This window comes from Rhopalosiphum maidis, chromosome 4 (genome assembly GCF_003676215.2).
Source record: "Rhopalosiphum maidis isolate BTI-1 chromosome 4, ASM367621v3, whole genome shotgun sequence".
Taxonomy (NCBI): Eukaryota; Metazoa; Arthropoda; class Insecta; order Hemiptera; family Aphididae; genus Rhopalosiphum; species Rhopalosiphum maidis.
In genome coordinates, this window is record NC_040880.1 from 53,799,013 (window position 1) to 53,819,588 (window position 20,576).

At 29.5% G+C, this 20,576-nt stretch overlaps 2 protein-coding genes across 2 annotated transcripts; one reads left to right on the forward strand and one right to left on the reverse strand.

Moving 5' to 3' along the window:
* The first annotated feature begins 314 nt into the window (after positions 1–314).
* On the forward strand, positions 315–3,259 carry LOC113557432 (DNA-directed RNA polymerases I, II, and III subunit RPABC4). The gene is made up of 3 exons (XM_026962952.1): positions 315–512; positions 656–748; positions 3,107–3,259. The coding sequence occupies exons 1-3, from the start codon at positions 449–451 to the stop codon at positions 3,127–3,129; spliced, it is 180 nt and encodes a 59-aa protein (XP_026818753.1). The 5' UTR covers positions 315–448; the 3' UTR covers positions 3,130–3,259.
* Positions 3,260–8,472: 5,213 nt separating this feature from the next.
* LOC113555834 (V-type proton ATPase 16 kDa proteolipid subunit) lies at positions 8,473–12,216 on the reverse strand. The gene is made up of 3 exons (XM_026960394.1): positions 11,667–12,216; positions 9,119–9,308; positions 8,473–9,011 (listed from the first exon to the last, which is right to left on the reverse strand). The coding sequence occupies exons 1-3, from the start codon at positions 11,746–11,748 to the stop codon at positions 8,807–8,809; spliced, it is 477 nt and encodes a 158-aa protein (XP_026816195.1). The 5' UTR covers positions 11,749–12,216; the 3' UTR covers positions 8,473–8,806.
* Positions 12,217–20,576: the final 8,360 nt, after the last annotated feature.

Consider the following 20,576-nt stretch of genomic DNA (forward strand, 5'->3'; position numbering starts at 1 on the left):
TTTTAAATTAATTTTAGTTCTTTTTTCAAATAAAAAAATAATAATGGTACGGACTACCATCTAACGATAATTATTCTTAATAACTTCGCTCCGTGTTACTAATATGATTTCAAAATTAAAAGCTGTAAACACATATTATTAGTAATTAATAATTATTATTTAATATGATATTATTATAATAATGATCTTCACGTATAAAACACTGTTTTAAATTTCCCCGCGCTATCGACTCCACTTCCTTGGAAACAACTACACACTCGCACGTGTGGTAAATATTTGAAAATCGTTTCAGACGATTCAGTGATAACTGATACGGTCATAGATAACAGTGGTCGGCGTCGCGACTCGCGGCAATGCAAATTGCAAATATAAGTATTAAAAACTAATGCTTATTGTAGTTATTGCGTTATTATTAGTTATAAACGATTGACGAAAACCGGCGTACACGATGATCACCGAAAACGAAACGCCAGACGATGCCCCCAAAAAAGCACTCATTTACATTTGTGGAGGTAATTATAAAAATGCATTATATTCGCTGTGTTTAGACAGCAACTTTCATCTGTTGTTATTGTACGACTATAGACATTGGCAATTCCGTTTTTGATTCTATTTTAATATTTTATTTTTGTTTATTATATGTGAACAATGACAGCGTGTCAGGCCGAAAACGAAATGAAACCTAAAGACCCAATCCGATGCAGAGAGTGTGGTTATCGAATCATGTACAAGAAACGAACAAAAAGATGTATCCTTTTGAAATTATGAACAGTTTAACATGTTTAATTGTGTACGCTTTGGTACTGTACTACTGTAATTGTGATAATTAAATAGTTTAAACAAGTCGAGTGTTAAGCTTTCTGTGTTCGACTTACATATAAATGATAACTGTGCAAACATTTTATCCACTACATCAAATCAGTAGGTAGTTGTGTGTGCATCAAGGTTTTGGGTTATGACCTAAACTTTCAGTCTATGTAATATAACTGCATTTTAACTATTTAAACTAACATTTTATCAAATAAATTAAGTCAGCGGTTTCCAAAATGTATTAGTATGTTATGCGAAACCCGTGTATACAATAAAACTACTATACAGGTTTATCACTTAGCAAATAAATATTTGTTTGCATAACTTGGATGAAACTTTCAATTAAATTATTATACTTTTGTACAGAACAATATAGCCTAATTAACACATATTAATCCGATTAATAACTAATAACAATTATTAATATCAAAATAATTTTTGAAATTCAATGTTTGGGCTCGTAAATATATCCAGCATCCTAAGAATATAAAAATGTATTTTAAATAAATTATTCTGGTGTAATAGTTTATTATTCTCAGATATAAAATACAATAAATAATATGAATATTATTTTTAGATTTTACCTTAGCTTGTTAGTCATTGTTAAAACTTTTTGTTTCAATTTCATTATTGTAACACATTTTTATTTATTAACATAGTTCAGCTACTCCCCCCCAATTTGGTGTCATCTGTCAACAAATATTTTTCTTAATTAAAAAAATAGTATATAAGAAAAATGAATAAACAAATTTTAAATGATTTAATGTTATTTACTTTTCTAGGTACTTGGTCATTTTTTCTTTTTTAACTTTGCTTTTAATTTTTAATTAATTAGTGATAAACAATATTACAATCAAATATCATCTGAGAGTTTGCTGCAAACTAATAATAACTTTTTTTAATTTTAACTGTAGAACTATATGTGCTTTATTGTGCTTTATAGACAATTTAAGTGTAACAACACCATTTACTATTTATATTAGTGTTTTTCAACCAGTGTGTCGCTGGATAAATCCAAATGTGTCGCAAAGTATAACATTAAATTTACAAAAAATTTTGACACGGTTTACAAAAATAGGTATTTGATATAATTTCTATGATGATTATATATGAAATAAGTTATGTTATAGAAATTTATCATTATTTTTTATATTATATTTTGTCTTTGTTACTTTTGATTTTACATTATCAATTGAATTTTAAATATTACTAATTATTTTTATTTTTTTAGTGATGCAAAGCATGGAATATTTTAATAGTGTGTTTCCATAATACAAAGGTTGAGAAATACTGGTTTATATTATAATTTCAGATTTATTAGCATAACCATTTATTTTCAAATATGTTTAAAATAAGTTTTAAGCCCTATATAACTTGCCCACAATTCAATTCACATGTTTATTGTTGTGTGGTTTACAAATAATTTAAATTATTGTATACTAAAAGCTGAATTTTTTATTATATTCATAGTTGAAAGTGATTGGTTTTCCATTATACTTGCTTGTATTTTTTTATTCTGCTTATACTATGCATACTTAATAGTATAAATAAATTATTGGCTATTGATTTATCTATTTGTGCCACCTTAAAATATTTTCTAATTTTATTATTAATGATTTTCTATTAAGGTAATTAATTATTGAATAATATATATATAAAAAAAAAATCAAATTATAAATCTGAAATACTTTTGTAAAATGGACATATTGAGTGTTTATTTTATTTCAATGTAAAGGTTTTGGAATGTATTTAAATAGGAAAATGTGTAAAATAAATTGTCAAGTACTCCGTCTATTGATCTAAATAATTTTTTATTATATTTTGCCAGGGTTAATATACTACTTAAATAAATTGAATTGAAAAAAAAACATATTATTTACTAAAACAAATCCAATTATTTATTCAGTATAATTCTTTAAATTATGTATGTATATTGTATACTGCATAGAATAAAATATATTTTTTTCAATTCTTTAATTAATAATTTAAACTGTAGATTAAATATTCAGGTTATTGATTTTGGTCTTATATTTATTATTATTTTTTTTATACATTATTTACTTCATATAAAAATACTAATGTGGGTTATTTTCTCGCTGTTCCGTTGTGGCTTCATTAATACTCAAACTAATCTAATAAACTATTTGTTCAATAAGTTAAATATTAATGTGGCAATATTTTCTGATACTACATTTTGAATAGAAAGTACTATTATATGTAAATATTGTATTGGCGTATTGCGCTTATAATTTAATCAAAACACTTAGTACAATTTTCCTTAGTAAAATTTTTTCAGTGGTCGTTTTTAATGCTCGATGAACATTTTCCAGCAATATGAAGTGTACAGAAACAACGATGATAAGATATAATAAACAATTTTATTTTTAAAATTGTATGTTTTAATTTTGTTGTATGAAAATTATAAGTGTTAAGAAGTTTTATAACGTACTATAATGTATTAATTTTCTTAAATAATCTCTGTTTTGAATTAAACGTAAGTACTTTCAGAAATAAATGATTCTTGAATGAAGAAAAACCATATCAGAACAAATTTGTCTTTTAATTGAGTTGGAAACTTTGAATTAGTTACACAGGTATTCAAATGATGAAAACTTTTTTTAGGTTTTGATAATACAACTTTTAGAATATATAAAGCTATTTTATTTGATGGAATTAGTAATAAAATACATATATAGGCAAGTATTATTATATTGTGCTTTTGTCAGTTTAAATAGTTTTAATACAATTTCTTTATGACTATACCTGTATATAAATATAATACTATGATTTGTATTTATTTTATTTATTTTGTTGCAATGTATTATTATCAAATAAACTAAACAGGTGGGGTTTGCATATAACTACAATGAATTTGACTACTCGTCTACACCACTGTCCATTGACCACTAGTTTTGTAATAGGTAAAATTTGTTTATTCAAATTATTATAAAAATGAGTAATATAACAAAATACCATTTATGATTTGATTATCATTTAATATGTTTTGCTAAGATCTCCGTGACGGCATTCGTGTAGCGGATGATTTGCTACCTCTTTTTTAGGTGTATCAGGTGATCTATATCGTATTATAGCTTATAGGTACTATATAGGTGTAATCGTGTAGTTGGCAATCTACAATTATTATTATTATTATCAATATATGTTTATCAAATGCATATTACCGCAAGCTGCAGTGGGTTCATTATGTTGGGAAAACCCTATAGAAACCCCATAAAGTTTTATAAAATAAAGAATATAATCACTTGACTGCAAACCATTATACAAACAGGCGCCAACACCCAGACGAATCGCTGTAAAAAAAGACCACTAGTCCAAGGCATAAAAAGTTCGTTGTAGATAAGTCCTAAGGCTAAAAAGTACGGTACCTATATCTATATCAGGGGTGGCCAACATGACTATGTATGTGAGCCACATACGTTAATGTAATTATATCAAGAGCCAAACTATCTAATCTGTACTTTTATACCACAAAAATAATAAAGATAGCTAACATCCGATAAACATATCAAATCACGAAATATGAAATTATAAAATAATAATGATAAAAACATTTTTTTTTTTTTTGTAAAAGTATGCAAAAAAAATTAAAATTTTGGTTTTTGTAAATAAGACCGCGAGCTGCAATTTGGCCACCCCTGATCTATATATATTATGTATGTATAATATTAAAAAAAAAAAAATTGGCATAATTATAATAATAATAATATTAATGTTACTAATATTATGACATCAGCTTATTTAACCATCGTTAAAAAAATAATATAATTAAAAACATGTTTCGGACTTTTTAACCACAGTTTTTTGCCTAGGACTTTTTGGCAGTATACCCACCCAGACAATAGAATGCATTTGGTCACATCTTAAAATTAAAATAATTCGAAAAATTCACGACACTACATCGGAACTTTTACATCATCTGATTGTGAAACATGGTGGTCAGTTAGTCCTAAACATATTTTTTTTAAATTTTTATAAGATAGGTACTAAAAATGTTTACTGTACTTTTATTATATTTTGCTATTTATTTTTTATACTTGACGAATATGATATAATGTATAATGATATACGTAATATAAAATATAATGTGTTTTTATACTATTAAAAAAAAATATATATTTAATTTGTACGTAGGTAGATCACTCGTTCTGAATTCACAGATCTGCACTCTACCGCAGTAGATCACCTGTTACACGAATGCCTTTGCGGCTAGTGATCCAAAACTCCATAAGTATTGGAATACATTTCCGACTAAATTGATTAAAAAAATTAATATAATCAAACCTACATTAGCTACATTTTTCAACATTGATTGCATTTTTGTGTCATTTAAGTCACGTGGACAGAAATAAAAAGAAGATATTACTGTCCACGAATATTAAAGGTGTGCTCGAAGGGATTAAAATTGAGCTTTTCACGCGTCCCAAAAATTGTAGAGACCCGTTACTTGTGTCGTGTAGGGCCTCGTTTAATTAAATTACACGATGGGTAGTTATAGGAATAGGTAACATACTGATATTTCTATAATAAAATATGTATTTAATATTTTTATTCTCGACGACCAGGCATTGCCCGAGTCAATTTCGAAATAAACAAAGAAGAATATATTCCCCGGACCTTGTAAAATATTACGCGCTATTGTTACCCATTTTTATAATATTACAATAATTATGACCGTTCTACATAGCTGCACAACAATGACCGACAGACGAGCGTGCGTCGACATCCGGCGTTTAAATTGTACAGTTTACACGATATCGTACAAACCGTTACTCATAAATCATAACTGCCAAAGTTATAATGGCTGCATAGCGATGACGGATACCCACCGTCGGGCGTTGGGTTTTAATCGTTGTCACATTGTGGAATGATGTGGTCGAGTCGGGTGAAGATTGCGCCACTGCGGACGAGAAGACATAAGCTTCGTGTGTATATTAATTATCGAGGTACCTGGTTCGGGCACGGGAATACGATTGGAATTTGGGAGTTATACTAGAAAACGTCGCAATTATTTATTATATAGTATTATTATTATTATATCAAACTGTTTGTAAAATGTAAATAGCAATTTGTTATGACATATTATAGATAAATGCTTTTACGTTCAGCCTGGGATGTTAGGTTAAATATAATATTGTATATTGGACAATTATTTTAACCGCTAGCGTGTACGTATTTCTCACAGTCACGTTTACGATAAAAAAATAATTTAAAAAGTGTGCAGCAGTGACTTATATCTAATATTAGTAGGTGTTATTGTGTTAGCATCGGATCATCGTGACGCGTAAGGGTCATGCGTGGCAGTGCGGATCGATTTCTCCACTTCACGCCCAAGTTGAATTCAAATTTAAATTAGTACATTCAGAAAAATAGAATTTTTTTTGTTATCTAAATTTATCACTGGTAAATAGAGGTGCTCGAGCGCATGTTGTACCCAATTCGCCATATAGTGAACACACATACGTCTCATCGCGCATCGATCACAACTGTAAACCTTAAATAAAATTCAACCCCTCCCCTTTTATCGTGGATACGCATTTCGTATAATGCGTATGCATCCATTCCATTTACATTTTGCATCTTGCTGTACCGCTATAACTGTGCAGACGTGCAGCTCATTCCGACAGCTGCATATTATACAATTCATGCATACCTACTTGCGTCAGCAACATGTTAAATGCGATACTATAGGTACATCTATACGACCGACTATACTGTGTTTGCAAGTGGAAATATGAAATTATTAATGTCGTTAAACCATTTTAACCTACGCGATACGAAATATATTACTTGTATCTAAGCGCTACAAATTATAGTTTATAACAAGCTGCTGATTTAGTTTACGTGTGGAATATTACATTACTGTATAGTTATTAAATTAATCACTAAAACGCCCAATTTATTTAAAGTATTTAGAGCTGTATAATCACATTCTTGGTTTCCCTTATCTCGAGTAATATTATCCATCAGATATTATCTACCCAATTATATAGGCGGTGGCATACTGGTGTATAATATATTTTATGTACCACAATGTTTAAAACGTAATTCGGCGATTGAAAAATGTGTTTCGGACAGAAGTACACCACAGTACAACACAAATAATAATACAGTATTTTAATAAAACGTTGGTCACCACATCCTCTCAGTGTCAACAGGTGGTGATCACTCATCACTAGGCTATTCATGTTTGTGACGTTCGTGTTAAACTTTTTTTATTCACACCTTACATTTTATACTGCGTTAAGGTCACATGGCACATGCGCGACAGACCATCTTTGGCACACGATCGCTTCCAAGTTCCAAAGTGAAACAGACAAAAATGTCGGAAGTACAGATACGTAATGTCGATTTCCAAACATCATCTTGTGATCAAAACTCGTCTGGATTTTGGTTGCCATGCTAATATAATATTGTTGTACCGTAATTATTTGGGTGTAACGATCCGGTGAAACAATTCACTTCAATATTGAAATAACAATTTAAAAAACGAAAATAAATAAATAAACAAACGCAATGATTAACAACAATTTTTGTTTTATTACTAAATAATTGAAATTCCTAGGAAATTGTAGGTATAGAAAATTAGATAGGTTTAATTTACTCCCTTAGAATTTCCTTCAAGTCTAAGTAATAATATATTACAGACTCAAATTTGTTTTGTTTAAAAACGACTAAAAACAATTGAAAAAAATCGGTTTTACTGCATTAAGTGGTCTACTAAATAACCAAAAAAAAAAATATTTATATATATATATATTAAAATAAAATAAAAATAAAACAAATGTTAACCACATAATTTATACACAACTATAATAAAATAAATAGTGGATTTTTTAAAAATTTTTTTTTTTTTTTGAACAGTTATAATAATAATAATTACGAATAATTTGATAATGATGAGAAACAATAAACACGCGATTGATATGAATGGAAAATAAACAAATGTGTTATTTGACAGGAGTTAATAATAACTATTTGAACTAACGAACAATAATTTAATGGCAGATTTTTATAAGTGTTTATATATATATATATATACATATATAAAGGTATGTATTTATGTATGAATATATAATATCTAATTGTAAGTAAAATTAATATACTTCCATTGGATTAAACGATTAAATTACAAATACATTGGAATGTTTAACACGTCTTAGATGCACGCTCACTTAAAATAATTATTAAAAACACTAATAGTTGTTTTTTAAACTTTTTTTTTGTAAATTTATATACTTCTATTATAAAAATTTAAAATAACCAGTAACCATGTAAGCCTGCTTTTATTTTACAATAAATGTAAAAAATAAAGAATGATAAAAAAAAACAAACAATAATACTTTAACTACGAATTTTCATCAAATTGTACAGCTACAAATTTGTGCTGAACTGCAGTAATATTAATTTAAATAATTTAATATATTATTATTATTATTATTAGTGTACGTTACTCGATAAGATGGAGAACAATCGTACACTCCTAAGTTTAGATTGCATCACATCGCATAGAGTACTTAATGTTTGAGGGTGGTCCCCTCTTAGTTAAGTAACATTTAAAAGTGAAAGGGGGGAACAATATTTAATAATACAACTCATTGAAACATAAAAAAAAATTAATAATAATAATAATAAAACACAAAATATAACGTTTGATACATGAGATGGCCATCATTTTATTTAATTTAAATATATTTATTTAAAATAGTTTTAAAATTATTATTACTTATTTTGCTACGTGAATGGAAAAATGGTTTAGAAAGCTGGGGGAAGGAAGAATACACGTAACTATTCGGGTGAGTGGCGTAAGGGCACAAATATTTGATTTCCTTTCAACTAAAATGTTTATAATAATATGGTAGTATATTGTTTGTATTGATGACAACAACTGGGCATCGTATGGGTGTTCACGGTTTGTTTTTTTTTGTTACAAAAAAAAAATTGTTTTGTTTTTATATTTATTCAGAGGGAAAATTGTTTATTTAGTGTATAGGTAAATTGCAACAATCAGTCCGTACAATCCTAATACTTCAGCGAAAATTAGGATCAAGATCATTCCTACGAATAATCTGGGCTGTTGGGCTGTGCCTCTGACACCAGCATCGCCAACAATACCTATTGCGAAACCAGCAGCCAAACCACTGAAGCCTACGGAAAGGCCAGCACCTAAATGAATGAATCCCCTATAAAAAAAAAAGAATAAAAAAATTAGTAATCCTAGTATTTTGTATTGTGTTTATTAATTCTACATAATTTATCAAATTGTTTTATACATTTCTTATCAACTTACTTGAACAAGGAGTATTTAGAGGGCTCTTCCAGAGCACCTGCTATTAGAACAGCTACTACGAGACCATAAATAGCAATAATACCAGCCATGACAACGGGAATGATGGATTTCATAATAAGTTCTGGCCTCATTACTGACATGGCGGCAATACCAGTTCCAGATTTTGCCGTACCATATGCAGCGCCAAGAGCTAAAAAACAAAAGACATGCAATTAATTATACTGTAGGTAGTAATAGAATTGTACATTGTATGCTTAAACAGTATCATTTAAAGATACAAATTACCAATGATACATACTGTGAAATATTAATTAAATATAAATAAAATGAGATGAAACAAGGTTTCCTATTTATATAATTAGTCTTTCTATGATAAAATTAAGAACTAACACAAAACAAAAAAGAATTTTTCAATTGTATTTATATCGATGCACCTAGTGTAAAAAAGTTAGTTCTTTGATAACTTACTCTAGAACTATTGAAAATATAAAATTAAAAAATATGATCTAATAATACCATGTGTGTAGCAATATTTTTATTAGGTAGGTATTATTTATCAGCTCTCAGCATAATTTAACTTTGTTTATGGGTAACTATTTAGTTTATTATAACGCTACACTCCCACATTTAGTAAGAGTCTTTTTTAAACGTATACTATACTGTATGGAATGTTCATTAAACAAAACACTTGAAAGTCATTACAAAAATTTATTAACAGTTTAATTAATTAGGTTGAACGAAACACCCATTGTAGTTGTCATGTTCAATTTTCTAATGTTTGATCACTTTAAATATATCATTGTAATTACACCATCAGTAAAACTCAAATTGATTTGTAATTAGGTAGATAATGAAAAACATAAAACTAAGAATACCTATAATGTGATAATTATGTACCAACAAAACTGAGACTTTAGCTACAATAGGAAGAATCTTAACAATTATGTGCATAACTATTGTTAACAAGATTCTGAACAGAAATTAAAATGATTTTACGGCTATAGTAATGACCGTTTATAATTCAGTAGTCATGCGTTAAATGAAATAAGGTTAAGTTAAGCATTTTAATACACATTTAATACTTATAATGGCAATGACTCGACATTACTAAACAATTATGGTAGGTTAATGCAAATATGTATAAAATGGTCAAAACTGTAAAAAAAAAGGGTGTGGTTTGTCAAAATTTCTAATCTTAAAAATACAGAAAATTGCGTTACATATTAAATATATGCAAGTACTATTAGTTGGGATACTTATGTAATATACCAAACACACAGAATAATATTAAAAGACTTTGGACTAACACACTTTGTACTCTCACGATAAGTTTTGTGATTTGAAAATAGATAACATCTAATCTATGGTCCGGCTAAAGCAACGTGTGTCTCTTTCGAAACGTTAAAAACGTTATTAGAACATAATGTCACATATCATTGGACTTATAATTGTGGAAAATCGAAATTAAAAAAATATGACTGGCCACAGACGGGATAGCAATAGAGAGAAAGAGATAAGGATCATTCAAATCGAAATCTAATTAAATGACCTTCACGCGCCGCGCCCATGATTTGACGATTATCGCATTAGAATTATGATCGGGAACGTCAATCATGGAATTCGGGACGAATCTGTTGTCTAGGACTACTTTTATGTGGCAGACATTTTACCAGGGACGAAAGTCAGGAGCATTCAAGAGTGTTCGAAAAACTCGACCGGGTCACGCCCATGCGTGTCAGACGTATACTCGCTCGTATGTGGGACACGCGATTCGAACAGGTTGCGGTGGTGGCCTCGAGAATGGGAGGCCAAATGATGAATTTTATTTCGACCTTTAGTCACCGTCGAAACTGAGCAGAACCCAAATTGTGAACTATAGGAGCCAAAAGATTATAAGAAATCGTCCCGAAAAAGGCGGCAGAGAAACGGGTTATGACCGAAATTTTTCTGTTTCAAGAAAGAATTGCGGTTCGTTAAAATCAGCGTCTCAATCACCAGGGTGCTAGGGGCATAGGGTTTTCCGAAAAATCGATCGGCGGCGAACGCGTAGTGGATACACGTCAAGTGCTATGAGAATAGAAAAGCCTCGGTTATCAGGCCACGCCTAAACACATCCACTCGTGTGAGTCTTGAAACGCGTGCGTGCGAAACGAGGCCGGAAAAATTGTTTGTTGACCCGCCCCACAAACATATAGGACGTGACAATACCAAAAGCTACGTTTTGGCCAAACAGCCGCCGCCGCCGCCACCGACGTAGACCCTTCGAGTCTATCCCGAAACGGGAAGATCTCGCATATCGACTACCATCGGCGACGGCGGGTGGGTGTGGCGGCCGTGAGAGTTTTTCACTCTGGGGCCGAATTTTTCGACGAAAACGAGGAAGGCACCCGCCGCGCGACATCGATCGAACGCCGCCCTATCCGCCATAAGCGTCGGGCGGCAAATTGCGGGTACTAGCCCCGGGGTGGTACGGCGTCAATTACAGTGCCGTTTGTTGTTGATAATACAAACAGCATCGCTGTTATCGTGGTCGTCTCGTTATGCTTACCGCTGAAAATGATGGCCGATGCCGCGCCCATGACGCCGAAAAACGGCCCGTAAATCGGATTCGTCTCCGCCAAGCTGCTCATGGTTGTGCCGGGGACGTGATGCGACAAACGACGAAAATCCAAAAGAGTGACACCGGCGTGAAACGACGACGGTCGGGCGCTAAGGGTGACGATCGGTTGACACGGAGACGTGTACGGTGCGGCCGACTTGGTTCGGACTCGCGGGCGCGTGGAAAATAGATAAATCCAACCGGGCGAGAGCGGCGCGCTCGAGTTTGTATGTGTGTGTGAGTGTGTGTGTGTGTGTGGAGTGAGTGAGTACGAGTACGAACTGCGAGTGCGGAATGAGCGAGCGACGCGTTCCGCGGATGGTGATAAAAAATTGACAGACTGAACGCACGGCGGCCGGTTACGAAACCAGTAACTAACAGGCTACAACGATCGGGTGGACGAGAGTAGGAAACTAGGAAATGGAATAGAAAACACACGACGAAAACCAACCGTGACGGACGTATAACGCGATCGGCGGTGCGGTGCAGTTGGCGTTAGAGTGGTGGTGGCGGTGGCGGCGGCGGCAGCAGCGGTGGTGGCAGTACCTGTGGCGCGGCGGTGCGGCGGCGGCGGTAGCGACAGCGGTCTGCCGCCTGCAAAACGCTGCTCGGCATCGTTCAAAATGGCCGGCGGCGGCTTTAATCGACGGCCTCCAAAGAAAGCGCGCCAAATACAAAATCGTCCACGCCCAAACACAGACGCCGCGCTAATTTTTAAAAGCCGTCCTCCGGGACTTATGCCATAAACTGGCTTCAACGGATTTACGAATAGACGTTTTTGGATTTATTTGGTTGTCCGATTCATCGTACTTCCGATTCTACCGCGGTCGACGCGCACCCGCACATTGATATCGATCCGGCCGCGGAAATGTTCGATCTTCAGTCACTACAATATATATTGTTATTGTATAAATAGGTACGTGATTTTTGGATAGAGGTTCATATTATCACCGTTCAGCTGTTTTATTAATTTTTATATTTTTTCTACGGACGTAACCAATAAGCACGGGATACTTACGAGTTACGAATATCATACAATCGCGGATAGCTCAAGTATATGACATTTTATTATATATTTCCTGAAAATATAATATATTACAATATCTTTGTTGTATAATACGTAGCTGTTAAGTTGAAATGACATTCTATAACACGACCGTGAACACTATTTAAATATTTCACACTTTTTTGCTACACAGTGAAACGTATATATAGAAAAAATAACGCACTATTTAATGCCTACCTAATTCTACAATAAATAATGTCTAATCAATGTGTTGCTGTTACTCGACATTTTTTAGTTTTATCTCTTTATAATTTATGCGTGTTTACCGTGGCAGTTGATCATTGATCATTAGTATATATTTTTATATTTTCTTTTTAATTTTAACGACTGATTTATGCAGTACATGTGTCATTATGTTAAAGTATGTATATATACAGGGTGATTCTTTTATCAAACAGCACTCATTATTTCAAAATCTATAACATTTTTAAAATATTTTTTTTACATTATTTCCAGTAAAAATAAAAACATTTTTTTTTTTTTAAATCATAATTTTTAATATTTCTTATCGTTATAATTTTTTAAGTTGTATACTATTTTGAATGAAAGTATACATTTTTAATTTTATATTCCGAAGCAAAATATTTTTTGGGGTTTTTGATACCTACAAATCGAAATTCTAACTAGTAGTTTTTGAGTTAAAAGTGTTTAAAGTTTTGGTGTGCAAAATGGAGTGGTTGGGGGAATACTCTTCTAAATTTTGGTTTACTACTCCGCTCACCAAAGCTGTAAATACTTATAACTTTATAAATTATAACTTATAAGCTACTCGTCCAAATTTCAATTTTTGTGTACTTACTAAACTACTCTAAAAAATATTTTGCTTCAAAAAATGAAATTAAAAATGTATGTTTTCATTTAAAAAGTAAAAACATTAATAGATTTTGTAATAATGAGTGTTGTTCGATAATTAAAGTATCATTCAGTATATTAAGTATGCCACATTATTGTCGTATCACGTAATACGAAAACATAAAATTATGTTGATTTTTATTTGTATGTCTTAACTTGTGGTGATTAGTGGCTACTATTAAAGTAGTATAGAGTTCGTGGTACACTGCAAGCTGCAGCTGTGGCTGTGGCAAAGGTATAAGGAATTTTAATTAGAAGTATATTAAAAAAAATCAATTAACAACCGCCATCCAACGAACGACGACCATACATAGCGATAATCGTTCCGCCATTCCGCGCATCATACTTGTTACGTTATTATAATATATTTTATAATAATGTCAATTACAGATTAGTGATTACCTGCTGACTACTACACACACACACACACACACACACACACATATAATATGTCTTTAAATTTCGAGTAGGTCGATGGAGGGCCAAAGCTGTACGATGTTGTCTTTGCATATACAAATAAATAAAACGATAATAATTTGGTGTATTTTTATTTTATCTATATACGATATTATAATATGCTCTATGTACGAATTCTTCATTATTATGCGTGTCCTTTTGATAACGGCTAGTCATATAACTATAGGAACAATTCAAATAATACATGTTTTCCTATTCTTAAAATTATTAATCTATTTAGGATTTATTTCGATTTTTTTCAGTGATTATAATATACATATACATTATACAGTATACAGGTATAGTAGTATGGTGTTATAATATGTAAATAGATATATTATGTACTAATTAGAAAATCACTTGCGTCATACATGATTAAAGTTAATAATTAACTAAAATCAGTCAATTGGTGCTTCCTCTAAGACTAAAGTTATATATCTACCTGCAGTGACAGTTGAAGTATATACGTAGGTAACCTCCTATCAATAATAATATGTATGCGTTATAAAAAATCGTGTAGGAATACGAGTTTTGTATATTATTTTTCAACTAACTAAAAATCATTATAGTTTTATATTGCTAAAATATATAACATTCATATTTCACGTGAGAATTGTGAGAATTTACGATTTTACAGCATGATAAACAACTATACAGCCCTCCAAGTGGAACAAGCAGTATCTCCAATAATTTAATTGTTGGGAAAATGAGTTTTTCGATTTCTTTGTTTTTCACCTTAAAATCATTTTTACCCACTTTTTTTTCATTAATTATTAGTCATAGGCATTCTTAATTTTTTGAAATATCTTTTTTGTACTTAGATCATATTATTATGGTTTTTTTCATATTTAAGGAGATATTGCATTTTGTATCTAGTATTATTGTGTATTAAAAGAAAAATAAACTTTAATAAATGCAGTATCTCCATAAAGAAACTTTTTATTATATAAAGTACACATTTATATGGATTAAAATTTAAATATATATGTAATATAAATGTTTTTGACCAAAACGTTTGGTACATGGCGTGTGTGACTGTTTAGTAAGTCACGACCATTCAGTAATAAAAAAAAAAAAGTGTACATATTAGATAAGACTACTAGGCAAATATGCAGTATTTACATTGAGAAATTAATTTACTAGTAAAATAAGCATTATCTCCATTGGATATACTGCTTTATTCTCTAGGATATGCTACATGCATGTACATACTGCGTTTTTCCCTAGTATTTGACAATATTTTGGTTGATACGACATTTTATAATGCATTTTAAAGATATTTCTAATGGAGTTACGGTGTTTTTCACGAGGAAAAAAAATCCGTAATTATTCAATTATGCCGAATATGAAATAACCTCAAATTTTGAAATTTGGCACTTACTGCTTGTTCCACTAGGAATATCTTCATTTAAATGATCGATATAACTTAAACGTTATACAATTATCATGCCTCATATATTATAATACCAATGCGATTGTATAAATTAATACCAAGTAAATATTAATAATATTTTACTTTAAGTGTTATATTATAATAAATCTTTTGGTGTTCTTTGATACAACGTATTATCGTATTACCTATTATAGCTATATATTTACCTATTGTAATCGTAGTATCGATAAGATTTTTGTATTGAGCACTTTTGTAGTTTCGTTGGATACACAGCTATGTAATGATATCACTAAATTTAATGTGAAATGTTTAAAAAGTTCATCAGATATTTTCTATTACAATATATATATAATATAGATATAATAATTAATAAGCAAAGGCGGAAGCAAGGGATTAGATCATTAAGAAATTGAGGCGACTCCTTACTTATTTTAACACATTTTTACTGACAGCCTATTGACGTGTGTATTACGATTTATAAGAAAATAATGTGTTTGTTTATTAATTATAAACTCATGAATGACTATGAAACTACGAAATATTCTTTTTCGTCTTCTACCATAATCAGGGGGTATCGTGCACAGTCTACATTTAATGCCACCATTAAAAATATCTTCATCGAGTATTAGGAAGTTAATAATTCGCCATTTTATCTTCACGATTGAGGTTTTAACTTTTAAATACTATTGGGCGAAGAATTATCTATAATTTTTTTTTTTCATAATCTCATATCTACTGAATAATTTTTAGTAAATATTTATAAATATTTTATTTAAATTGCTACAGTCTACAGCAATATTTAAGTAGTACTGTGTATAATTTGTATTGTACCTATAGCTCTTTATAGATGGATATCGATATAATTTTTAAAATATGTAATTTATTTGTATTAATTAATAATCAGATAGGTAGGTACTAATTAAATAATAATAAGTATTCAGTGGATATTAAAAAAAAATGTATTATATACCTATGTTAGAGTTTCCCAACCTATGGACCGCCACTCGTGGTGTTTGTAAACTAGTTAGTTAACTCTACAAGCTACAATTGTTATTGCTATTTTTATCATTTATCAACTACATTGATATTAATATATAAAAATCTGGGCAATGTAATTTTTTTTTAATGAGGGTCGCGTACCAAACAATTAGTAAATTTGTGGGTCATCATTACAAAAGGATCGAACTAATTAAACGCTTTGTCTCCTCTTTAATCAAAAGAAAATACATGTACGAGTATTTCGCCCCCCCCTCGATAATTCGAAATGTCTGCCGATAAAAGACATTCTACAATTCAAATTTCTATAAATGCGATTATACATATAAATTATAAATAACTTATGTACGACGTACCTACTCGTGATCAAACTAATAACGGCTGTGATAAAATATTATCCTAGTTTATTACTACCTAATCTACCTCTTTAATCGTATAATTTTACCAAAATAAACCTTTGAAATGATTAAACAGTTGTTGAAATCTAATAAAACGTAGTCGGTCTGATATGGATCCCGTAGATCGTAAAGAATAAGTATATTTATCGATCGCCAACCAAAGAAAAGCGATCACGGCAATTGAAGCTGGTGAAAAAAAGATATTACTCTACGTTTCTGTATCCCCAAAAATATATCAGATTTCTTTAATAACATGTAATGGGTAATATAAAAAATAAATGGATGTATATATAATAAAATAAACAATAAATTAATAAATACGATATATATTTACATAAATGTATATAACAACATTTTTCACCTAAAATTATTATTTAAATGTATTTATTTTGTCCCCTCGATTATTCAAACACTTCTGGTAAATCAAAAATCTCAATAAAGCTAATTTTCAGCTTGTTTCTCTGAATTTTTTATATTATCGAGTGAATACTGTATAATATTATTAATAATAAAATTGTATATAACTCGAATAATGAAGTTAAAATAATTGAACTTAAATAAAAGCAAATATATTTTTATTTATACTTACACATGTAGGACGTAGGTAATGCACGTTAGATTAATTATTTCTTTAAATTTAATTAATTAATAAAATAAATAATACGTACAATATTTATTAATATCAAAAATTGATTAGGTTATTTATTTATTTTATAAATTAGTTGTAACTCATTTAATATGATAAAGTGATTAGATAAGACACAATAGATACCAAAAACTTACAAGCTATCTATAAATACATAATATACATACAGATTTTTTTTATCCAACTATTATAACATTTATATTTTATAGTTACCTATTTTATTTATTTTTATTAATATATTATGCTTGCAAATAAATCATTTAAAAGGCAAAAATTGGATTCTATGAAATTTTAGTGCAAAAATTCTAAATCTCAGTGAGAAAAGTTTTAATTGATATTTGTCGATTTTAAGTTGTCAATTTCATTATCTACAACCCCGTGGATCTGAAAATTGACAAGTATTACATAACGCCAGTTAGCAGTTTGATTACATGGTTACATGGTTACATCTTCTCTTATAATAGAAATACTGTATTGTTAACTGCTAATATGTTATAGGCTATATAGTACTTACTATATTATAAATAATGGCACAACTATATCTATAGTCTATAACTGTATGGCTATACAAGAAAAATTTAGACTTACATTTAATGGTTTATTTCTATTGAAGTAAATTGATTTTAAATTTATATAGGTAATCAAAGAAATGTAAACATTTTCTGAGTATGAATAGTATTATACCTATATACGATTTTTTTTACGTTATTATGTATTTACTTCGTATATTTGCGATAAATTAAACATATAGGTTTGTATAGCAGGCATATTATCATAATCATTGTAATATATTATTATTATTACATTAATATCATGTTTCGGAGTTTGCATATGACATAAACCTAGGCTACCTAAAACAACTATACTGCAATTTATAATAATATATTATACTATTATCGGATAGGTAGATAGGTTTGGCTTCTGTGTTCTGTATGTATGTATTATAAAATACATGCATTTTAAATTAGTATGAAAAAGTATATTCGTTTAAATTATACATTAACTCATAAATATAAAATAAATATAATATAGATACAGGTAATCATTACTCAATTACTTGTATAATATTAATTTTATGTATATTTTTTTTTAATTGAATATAATTAACCCATGTGTGCAAATGAATTGAACACGCTTGGCATGATTATTATACTTAAATAGTTATATATAGTTATAGTAATATATTTATATAATATACATTATATATTAAATTGATATATAATAAGTATATCATATAAAGTACCTAAAGAGTTGACAAAAATAAAATGAAAATTTAAAATTTATAAACGAGTAATGGCTATACAATATATATAGTAATTTATAATATCACAAGTGTAAACATATTATGTAATTTAATTCTGTCAATGGCTATAGTTGCTGAAGCTTTATCTAAAACAAAAAAATATATGTATTTGTGTATATAGGTTACATATTACAAATATGATATATTGATATATTTACACTACATATAATTCATATATTCATATTATATAATTATGTATAGTTACAAAACAGTTTCTAATAATAGGTCGACTAAAAAACTTTAAGCGTTTCAATCCATCTGCTTGAAATAATCAAATAAACAACATTAATTTCATCTCTTTTTAGTATTTTATTTACAAAAATCTTCATAAAGACCTAAAAATTCTTGCCCTTTACCAATTAGTCAAATTAAATTACTCTCGTGCAAAAACCAATGCGAAATCATTGTACAGTACTATAGTATATAGTACTGTACTACTGCAGTTCACAATAAAAATCTTTCCTAATACACAACAAGTCCAAAGATCCATTATACTGTTGTTAAATCAATCTTACGATTGTTAAATAAAAAAACAATACATAAATATATATATTATTTTTCTTACTAATTTAAATTAAATTAGTCATAATTAAATAATTATTCGTCATCTCACTTCCCAGTATAATGTACATATAGAAGACTAAAAATAAATTGACTAAGAGACATTCTAAAAAAAAATAATAATACTTAAAAAGTTCTATGTCAGATGGCACTATTGAATATACGGACTCGTACCAAATTACTTCCCGTTTAAAAAAGATATTTTATTAAGGTTACCTGAATGATTCCAGTTTTTGTACAGGTATAAAAAACTTTAGATTTTCATTCTTAGGAAATTTTTTACAATATGAAATTATTATTAATATATTTATGTATATAATTCCTACAAAATATAAATGAGATAATATAATATTATATAGATTAATAGAATATAGATGTACCTTATTGTACCTATACACTTAATAGCTTATAAAATAAGATGGTAATAAATTGTTAAAAATCGTATTAGAATTAGAAACTTACACAATTATAATATTTGAAGAAAATTCGTTTCAAATAATTCAACAAATTTAAGTTTTAAATTTTTATTCAGTAAATTATTTTTTTTTATTATTATGTTATATAACTGATGATGACCGATTGGTAGCTCAACTATCAGCTTAACATGCAATTTTAAATTTTAAATTATTATTTACTATTATTATTTTTATTTTATATATATTTGCGAGTGATGACTTATTGTTGCCTTCCACTTTAACAATCATCAACACATATTTTGCGTTTATAACGATTTCAAAAATTGAGACAGAGAAGTAATAAAAACTTTTTACGCAAGTAGGTATGTCTTTAACTTTAATGGTTTAGTGTATAGACAAATTTCGTTCGGTGTTTTTTCGTGAATATAAATACATATTTAAAAGATCTGAGCGGTGAAAAAACGAAGTTCATTCACCCGAGGTTAAAGAGTAAATATTTACGTGTTAAGTATTACCACCTAAAAGCTGATACTCGAAGACACGTATTTTATATTTTGGCGTACAATGCATCAGTCACGTATCCAGAATATATTTACGGTGAGAGGGGCAATACCATGTGCGTATCGTATTTTATCGGCTGCCAAAAAGGCAAAAAAAGTCATCCTAGAATTTACCTGTGTAGCAAAATCTACGGAGGGGGGTTATCACCCCTTGCTCCCCGCTTGGATACGCGCCTGCAATGCTCGAGTTCTTCTTCTTCAGGTGCCTATTC